This window comes from Mus caroli, chromosome 13, assembly GCF_900094665.2.
Source record: "Mus caroli chromosome 13, CAROLI_EIJ_v1.1, whole genome shotgun sequence".
NCBI lineage: Eukaryota > Metazoa > Chordata > Mammalia > Rodentia > Muridae > Mus > Mus caroli.
In genome coordinates this window covers 107,691,227-107,700,083 of record NC_034582.1, presented here as the reverse complement: position 1 = coordinate 107,700,083, position 8,857 = coordinate 107,691,227, and the positions used below count along the sequence as shown (strand labels likewise).

Here is an 8,857-nt window from a genome sequence, read left to right as displayed (position 1 = left end):
AAGAGGAAGGAGACTGACAAACAGGCAGACAGACAGAAACAGACAAAATGAATCTGGCAAGATTAAGAAGGATGTGAAGCCCCAGAGCCGTCTAAAGTGAGCAAAAAGCGGCTCTCCCGGGTCACCCGCTCCCCTCCCCGCCGCTCCCGTCCTCATGACTGTAATTATAAAGCAAAAAGCGGCGGCGAGGTCACCCGTTTTTACCAGCCTGCTGCACCGAATGCGCGCGGTGCAGGTGCGGCGGCCGCGGGGCTTTGTGATTCATGCCCACTTTCAAAGGGGGGCTTGGGCCCGTCTGAGAGGCACCCAAACAACTGTCTTCTAATATTAGCACGGCTGTATTTCGGGATCTATTATAGTCTGTCCAGACAGATCCCATTGTAATGGGACCTTTTATTAAAAGATTAGCACTATCTCCTGCAGTTGGTGGAAAAAAATCTGTTATCACTGAGTTATTTGCAGTTGTGGAGGGGGTAGGAGGAGGGTGATGGAAGATGGGGGTGGAGGATGAGAGGAGGACCGGGAGGGGGGGTGGCTAGGGCGGGGGCTAGAGAAGAAGGGCGAATTTGAAATCCGTAAGAGCAAATCCCAATGACCTGGGAATGTCCAAGAATTTTGTCTGCATAGTTCGCTGTTTGTTGTCGTTCGGGCTTCAGAAGCGAAAAGAATAGAAATTTAAAAGGCAGCTTTGAAATAAACAATATAGCCTTTTCCGTGAAGTAATCGTTTTATATAAAAGGAAATATCGCCTCCTCAGTTTCATTCAGCCGTGCCAGAAAATGTTATAAATGAGAAGACCCGCCAACTTTCGGCGAAGAATGCCAGGCATTGCACTCAATAAACTGAGGCTGCAGAAGTTCTTTATCATGGTGCAATCTTTTTTTTAAATGAGAGAGAGAGAGAAGGAGAGAGAGAGAGAGAGAGAGAGAGAGAGAGAGAGAGAGAGAGAGAGAGAGGAGGGAGTCGGGACAGAAACTGGGGCGTCTCGGAGCGGGGGAGGAGGGGGGCAGACCGCCTACGTCGGCGCCCCCGCTCGGGGCTGCGACTCCAGACGCGACGAAGTGAAAGGGGAGAAAAGAAAGGGAGAGGGCGAGACTGCCGGGGGCGGCCGGCTCCGAGGTGTTAAACATTTTTGTTTGCTTCTGACTTGTGGAGCCCGAGGGCCGCGTCTCCGCAGCGCTCGGCCGGGGTGGAAGTTGCCCGGGGATCGGGGTTCTTAGCAACCTACTCCAGGCTGGGGGGTGGGGGGGGAGGGGGCGCGGGAGGGAGTGGGAGGAGGGGGAGCTGGCAGGGTGGCCGCAAAGTAAGACACGTAAGAGACCTCGGGACACAAAACGTCTCCGGGACCCCGCGCCAAGGCTCTGCAGGGAGGCTCCTGAAACTGCTCCCCGGGGCATTGAAGCAGCTCCGGGATCCTACGGCGGGTTGCAGAAGTCTCATCCCGGAGCCCTGGAGCAGAGGTGCTGGGGACCCATTCCCGGGGTCCTCCGGGGTCCCCGCGCTCCGCCGGCCGCCTCCTCCAGCGCCCTCACTCACACGCGCACACGCACACACGCGCGCACACACACACTCGCACGCCACCCCGGGCGCGCCGGCTCCGAGCGGCGGCGTGCAGGACTGAAGTGGATGTTCCTCCCCACCCCCGACGCGTCGCCCCCAGCCCCCGCCCCTGCCTCCTTCCCCCCTCCCCTCCCGCTCCTACGCAAATAAGAACTCGGCGATTCCCCTCCTGCCGCTTTGATTTCGGGCACCTCCGACAGATAATTGGGAAGGGTTTCCAGAAGGTGGGAAATGTCACCTGATTCACACTGAACTTTTAAAAGCTCCCCACCCCCAAAGAGCCGACACACCCTCCGTCGCGGCCGCCCTCCCACAGCCCCACACACTGGGAGACCGCCCACCGCAAACCTCGGAGACCCCCGTCTAGATTTAAAGCGCGGCTGCGCCCGGCTTCTGACGTCCATTGAATCGCGCGGGCGGCCGGTGGCGAGCGCGGGGCTGCGCCGGGATCGCTGCGCCCTCCGCCGCTCGCCTTTGCGACGCGCGCCGCTCGCCCGAGCCACCCGCCGCCGCGCTCCTCGCCCCGCGCCTGCCCCAGGATGGTCTGCGCCAGGCACCAGCCCGGCGGGCTCTGCCTCCTGCTACTGCTACTCTGCCAGTTCATGGAGGACCGCAGCGCCCAGGGTGAGTGGAAGGGATGCGCCCGGAGGCTCGGCTGGGGCACGGGTTCTACTTTTCTGCTGTCTCCACTTGGTCTGTTCTGACCGACGCTGCTCTCGGAAGATGTTGGAACCACCCGGCTACTCCTGTAGAACGGAACGGGAGGGAAAGACTGAAAGCAGTGACACTTTAGGATAGAGAGCGGAGTTTAGAGCCAGGTTAGCCTCAAAAAGGAAAGGGCTTGAGTGGAGGAGCTGGAGCCTCAGTAGTTAGGGGTAGATGCTCCCTCCAAGTTCTGGTCCTAATGATTTTAGATGTTATCTCCCCTGGCTGGCTCCGGAGAAGGGCGAGCATCCGTAGCCTGGAGATTACAGTCGACCTACTAGCAATCTATCCATCCTCCTTCCATATCTTTTGGGAGACTCTTTAAAAAAAAAAAAAAATGACGGGGTGGGGGATGGGAGATACCGAATTTTCTTGGGTGGCCGGGGGACGTGGTTTCAGAAACTTTGCCCAAACTTGGAAATGTGGGTACTGAAATTTTTAGAGGGAGGTAGTTTTACGCTTAGCGGATGCTCCTTCTACCTCTTTTCCCCCAAGCCCCGCGAAAAAGAAGAAAGACAAACCAAATTATTAGCCCGAAGTGTTTTAAGTACTTTACAGTTTTCTCCACTTTGCCTCATTCCTGTTAACTTCTGTGAACCAAGCAGCCCACAAGCTATTTAGACTCCGACCTGGATTAAAGAGCAAATTTCTGAAGTTTATCTTCTAAAATTAAAAATGGATTGATTTTATTACAATTAGTCTCCAGGCGGGATTTCTTTTTTAAAAATAATGGTAACCCCGCAGCTTCACGACAATTACTCTGGAGTCACTTTGGTGATTCATGAGATGTCTGCTTGCCCAAAGTCCGAACACATTAAATAGGGACAGGGAAAGAAACTATTTGTAAAGAGGTTCTTGGGAGACATGAGGTAGGTATGTGTGACCCGGTAGACGCCTCCCGGTTCTAACCCTGCTGCGTTGCCTGTTGGAGCGGTAAGGTTTTGTGTGTCGTAAGCTGCCCTCCCGGGCACCGGCCCTAGCCGTCTGCCCGACACTAGGCTGGGCTACCGGCCTTGCTGATAGGGGCGCTGCCTGGGTGCCGGGACGTGGGCGCCAGAGAAAGCAGCCCTCGGAGATTTCGAAAGACCGCGGTGGCTGCGGGCGTGCTCCGGGCTGGCCGATTGCAAAACGGGCCCGTCGGGCGGGCTGCGCCTCGAGGCCGCTCAGGGCAGATCCAGGCTGGGCCCGACTGCTTTTTTTTTTCCTTTCATTTTTCACAAGTGTCTTTATGCTTGATCTGTTCCTGCAGATTCATATTCATTCTCCCTACACTCCCCCTTCCCCTCCCTTCCACGTCTCCCCTCTCTTACTTTCTTAACCCCTGTCACAAATAATTCTCTTACCGCCTACATGAAACCGACATGTAAAAACATCCGTCGCATCCTGTTTTTGTCAGGTTCTTTAATCTGGTCTTCCAGTCGCTGCAGGTTATGAAATGGGACGAATAAAAGTAAACAGTCTAGTAAAAGTCAATGCAAGCTGCACGTGTTGTGTCTGGGTCACTGGTAACTGGCATTGATATGGCTGGGGCACAGCGGCGGCTGCTCTAGCCCACCTCCCACCTCGGTGACGGGTCCTTCCCTACTCTCCCCTTTGGAGATTCATATTCATTCTCTCTCTCTCTCTCTCTCTCTCTCTCTCTCTCTCTCTCTCTCTCTCTCTCTCTCTCTCTCTCTCTCTCTCTCTCTCTCTCTCTCTCCCTCCCTCCCTCCCTCCCTCCCTCCCTCCCACATCCCTCTCTCCCTCTCACATCCCACTCTCCCTCTCCTGCCCCCCCCTTCCCCCAATCACTTGCTCCCCGCCCCACCAGGCCTCTTTGCCCAGCTCTAAGCAGCCTTCCTTCCCACTACCCCACGGCTCACTCATTCACCTACTGATCCCTGTCTCTTCACAGCTGGGAATTGCTGGCTCCGCCAAGCAAAGAACGGCCGCTGCCAGGTCCTGTATAAGACAGAGCTGAGCAAGGAAGAGTGTTGCAGCACCGGCCGGCTGAGCACCTCGTGGACCGAGGAGGATGTGAACGACAACACTCTCTTCAAGTGGATGATTTTCAACGGGGGCGCCCCCAACTGCATCCCTTGTAAAGGTGGGCCTCCTCTCCCCTAGGCGGCAGGCCCTCAGTAGAGGGCGTCTTGCCCTCAGCGTTCCTACTAGCTGACTGAAGCTTAGGATTGTCAGTTTTGTTCAGTTTCTCCATTTTTTTTAATTCTACCCGGAGTGGAGTTAGCTAGTGGAATCTGCCTCTGCTCGCGCTGGAGGCAAAACAAGGTCGGAAGAGGTCAGTCCCCAGGCTTCTTAGCCGAGAATGGTAATGAAAGCGATCAACCAGTGTGGTCTTTGAGAGAATTTGGATACAGGACTTGGCCTGAGGTCCCCAACCCCCTTATCCCTTCCAGGAGACTGTCTGGGGCCCTCCATCTCGGATGCATGATTGCTCAAGACATCTGAGACCACCATACCACCCCACTCCGCCCAGGCTGACCCTCCAACTGCCTGGCCTTGGTTTGAATGTGTGCCTCTTTCCAACTCCTAGAAACGTGTGAGAACGTGGACTGCGGACCTGGGAAAAAATGTCGAATGAACAAGAAGAATAAACCCCGCTGCGTCTGTGCCCCAGACTGTTCCAACATCACCTGGAAGGGTCCAGTGTGTGGGCTGGATGGCAAAACCTACCGCAACGAATGTGCACTCCTCAAGGCCAGATGCAAAGAGCAGCCGGAACTGGAAGTGCAGTACCAGGGCAAATGTAAAAGTAGGTCCTACCCTTCAGCATCTCTATACATTGAAAGATCCTTGAAGACCCAAGGGTGATAGATAGTACAGTCTACATAAAGAGCCCGGGAATTGGAATAGTAATACCAAATAAAGGGGCTCTTATCTAATTCCTAAAGGATAATTAATGAAGGAGCCAGCCTGGAGTCATAGATCCTCTGGGAAACAGCCAGGCTCCCCAGATGCCTGCTAAGATGTGGATATTTTGCTTTTAATGATTTCCTTCATAATATCAGCTGCTTACTCCCCAAGGACCAGAAGATGCCGTTTGAAATGTCATCATCATCATCTTCTTCTTCTTCTTCTCTTTTCTTTTCTTTTTCTCCAGAGACTTGTAGGGATGTTTTTTGTCCAGGCAGCTCCACTTGTGTGGTGGATCAGACCAATAATGCCTACTGTGTGACCTGTAATCGGATTTGCCCAGAACCCTCCTCTTCTGAACAGTACCTTTGTGGGAATGATGGAGTGACTTACTCCAGCGCCTGCCACCTGAGAAAGGCCACCTGCTTGCTGGGCAGATCCATTGGATTAGCCTATGAGGGAAAGTGTATCAGTAGGTATTCTGGATTGAGGAGAGGAAAAAAAAAAAGACGGGAAAGTTAAAAAAAAAAAAGAAAACTGATTTAATAGTGTGGGGGCTAACCAATGAACAAATCCATTAAACATTCCTCCTGAAAAGCCACTGTCTCCTAGAAGTTGCATTGACACGCCAGCAAGAAGCAGAAAACAATTTTTCTATCTTAGAAAACTTAGAACTCACACAATTTTACACATTTTTTTTTAAAGTGCCAGACTTGCTGGAAGCGAAAAATAATTACTTAACAGTTCTTAAAACCTGTTACCGGATTCCAGTAATTGATGGAATTTGGTTTTTTGTTTTTTAATCCCACTTGTAGGAAATAATCAGATGCATAGTTAATTCAAGGAGACTGTGAGATTCTGACCCAAAGAATATTACTTTTAGTGTGGTTCTATAAGATCCAAGAAAGCATGTTATGTGTCTGTGTGGGTGTATGTGAAAGAGATTGTAAAGCAGTTTTGTGTAACACTGCCATTAACCCATTATTGATTATATATATGTATATATATATGTATATATATATATGTCATATGTACATATATAGATATATGTATGTATGTATGTATGTATATGGATAGGGAGTGGAAGAAAGGGAGAAAAAAATGAGACACTCAGTTTGCTCATCACAGGTGTGTTTATCCTAGAAGCAAAGTCCTGTGAAGATATCCAGTGTGGCGGCGGGAAAAAATGCCTATGGGATTCCAAGGTTGGCAGAGGTCGCTGCTCTCTCTGTGATGAGCTGTGTCCTGACAGTAAGTCGGATGAGCCAGTCTGTGCCAGTGACAATGCCACGTACGCCAGCGAGTGTGCCATGAAGGAAGCTGCCTGCTCTTCTGGCGTGCTTCTTGAAGTGAAGCACTCTGGATCTTGCAACTGTAAGTGTGATTTCTAACCTTGCTGCAATATAGGGCATTTCCAGGCCAGCCCTGCCTGGGGAATGGACAGTTCAGACCTTGCTGTGTAAACCTGGTTCTGTTCAAACTAGGTAGCTGCTAAATTTCACCAGCAACCCCTTGATCCCTCAGCCAAAATGCTCTGCAGTGTTTCCTGGCTTTTAGGATGGATCTACCTGGTGGCCTGCCACTGGGTCGGTTGCCTATGAAAATTCTTTGTCCCGTTGTTTGATGCTCATTCCTTCCTTCTGGCACTTTGCTTTGCTGTTGCCTCATTAACACCGGAATCTTAAACTAACGGCTTCAAACGTTCAAAAGTCTGGTTGTTTTGTTTTGTTCTTTCCAAGACAGCTTTATATATTATCACACCTGGGCTGCGGCTTAACGCAGTTGCCACCTACTAACTCTGAATTTAAGGAGTCAAAGTAGTTACACCTAGAACACAAGAGCGCTTTTTATCTGATTTCAGGAATCTGCCTGTAAAACCTGAGCCATTGATTCTTCAGAACTTTCTGCAATTTTGACTTCATAGATTGTGGTGGTTGGTTGTTTTTCTTTAAAGTAAACTTATTGCGTAAACAAACAAACAAACAAAAGCATCACACTGCAAGTCATGTAAAAATGCAACGCTGTAATGTGGCTGTGTCAGAGGGCTTTGAAAACGTACACTGAGCTGCTTCTGCGCTGTTGTGATCCGTATTTAAACAACAGCTCCCCCTGTATTCCCCATCTAGCCATCTCGGAAGAAACGGAGGAAGAGGAGGAAGAGGAAGACCAGGACTACAGCTTTCCTATCTCTTCCATTCTAGACTGGTAAACTCCGCACCAGTGTTCAGTGTTGACATAGCCTTTGGGCAAAACAAAACACAACAAAATAAATAATAATAATAATAATAAATAATAAAGGAAAGAAAAAAGATAGAAAAGAAGAAAAAATATATTGTTCATAATGTAAATAAGTGTATGCTTATTTATTTGGGGGGGAAAACTATACATTAAAGGACCTTTGTCCTAAAGCTCTCTCCCAGGCCACGTTGTTATTCACTGGGCATGGAGAGATGGTCATTTCGTGGTCTACTGGATGAGGCCTATAGTTGAGACTTGTAGACATTTATTTATACTGTGTCATGTTTTATAATTTATACATAAAAGTGTCTGGTTGACTGTACACCTTGTTTTTTGAAGAAATTTATTCGTGAAAGGAAGAGCAGTTGTTATTTATTGTGAGGTCTCTTGCTTGTAAAGTAAAACTGTTTTCTTTTTTCCCCCTTGTAAACCATTTGAGTCCATTCCTCACTATGCACACCCACCTGTCTCTCTCCGCATCTCACTGTTAGATTCTTTTCCACCTTTTTAACAAATTTGCATGTCAGTTTCTGTCATGTTTATTTATTGGATTCTCAGCTGCCTAATCTGTACACACCTGATCCTTCGGGTTTTGTTTACAAGGAATCTTGACTGACCAAAAGGCATCGTAACTCTGCCACAGATACAAGGTACAGAGGATGGGCATCTTAGAGGAAATGTCTGCTTCCATCCCCTCGTTCTGGTGAACGTTGGGAGAGAGGGTGAGAGAGACATTAAAATTCTAGAGATGTGCTTTTATGATGTTACAGATCCAAAGACATAGAGTGATGTGGGTGTCAGGAGACTGAAGAGAGGTGAAAGACACACTTTTCAACCTGTCATTCAGTGTTTCTTTTGAGCTAGTCAGCTGTACCTTTTCAATTAGTTCTTTCTCAACCAATGTGTCACTAAAAGTTCCATCAAAGCTTTATCAGTTCAAGTTTCTTGCTTTTCATAATACTTTTTTCTGATGCAATTTTATATTTTCAAACATGGCAAGTTAAATATAAATTCATTTAAATATATAGTTTTGTACTTTTCTACCATGTAAATGTGCAATGTATATAAAAGTTATAATGTGTATTTGTAGATAAATGATGAGTGAAAAAATAAAAAAAAAAAAATGTAAAAGCCAGTGGTCTCAGTTTCTGGTGATGGAAAAAAAAAGAACTGATTTTGGTTGTGAATGAAAATGTTCGTGATACATGTGTTGAGGTGTATGTGGACCACTGATATTAAGTGGTGAGGGGCAAAGGGTGCTACAAAGTGAGGTAGGATGAAAATTATCCTGAGGAGGGAGGCAGGGGAGGGGGACATGGATCAGCAGTTAAGAGCACTGACTGCTCTTCCATAGGTCCTGAGTTTAATTCCCAGCAACCACATGATGACACACAACCATCTCTAAAGGGATCTGATGCCCTCTTATGGTGTTCTGAAGACAGTAACACTGTACTCATAATACATAAAAAATATAAATCTTTTTTTAATCACCCCAGGACTG

The 8,857-nt window shown here is 48.7% G+C and overlaps 1 protein-coding gene across 3 annotated transcripts; it reads left to right on the top strand.

Moving 5' to 3' along the window:
• The first annotated feature begins 1,734 nt into the window (after positions 1-1,734).
• Positions 1,735-8,491, top strand: Fst (follistatin). 3 transcript variants are annotated; one of them, XM_021180265.1, is made up of 6 exons: positions 1,735-2,184; positions 4,160-4,351; positions 4,799-5,017; positions 5,366-5,590; positions 6,265-6,492; positions 7,245-8,491. In XM_021180265.1, the coding sequence occupies exons 1-6, from the start codon at positions 2,100-2,102 to the stop codon at positions 7,325-7,327; spliced, it is 1,032 nt and encodes a 343-aa protein (XP_021035924.1). In that variant the 5' UTR covers positions 1,735-2,099; the 3' UTR covers positions 7,328-8,491. The 3 variants fall into 3 exon arrangements, with proteins under 3 accessions (XP_021035924.1, XP_021035923.1, XP_021035925.1); XM_021180264.1 differs by having other exon boundaries at positions 6,262-6,492; XM_021180266.2 differs by lacking the exon at positions 7,245-8,491 and adding an exon at positions 6,980-7,232 and having other exon boundaries at positions 6,262-6,492.
• The last annotated feature ends 366 nt before the right edge of the window (positions 8,492-8,857 follow it).

Bases quoted from the DNA above. Each gene is read 5' to 3' on its own strand.
- Fst (XM_021180264.1), top strand. From the start codon at position 2,100: ATGGTCTGCGCCAGGCACCAGCCCGGCGGGCTCTGCCTCCTGCTACTG. The intron at 2,185-4,159 runs GTGAGTGGAAGG...GTCTCTTCACAG, and splicing joins GGAGGACCGCAGCGCCCAGG to CTGGGAATTGCTGGCTCCGC. The intron at 5,018-5,365 runs GTAGGTCCTACC...CTTTTTCTCCAG, and splicing joins GTACCAGGGCAAATGTAAAA to AGACTTGTAGGGATGTTTTT.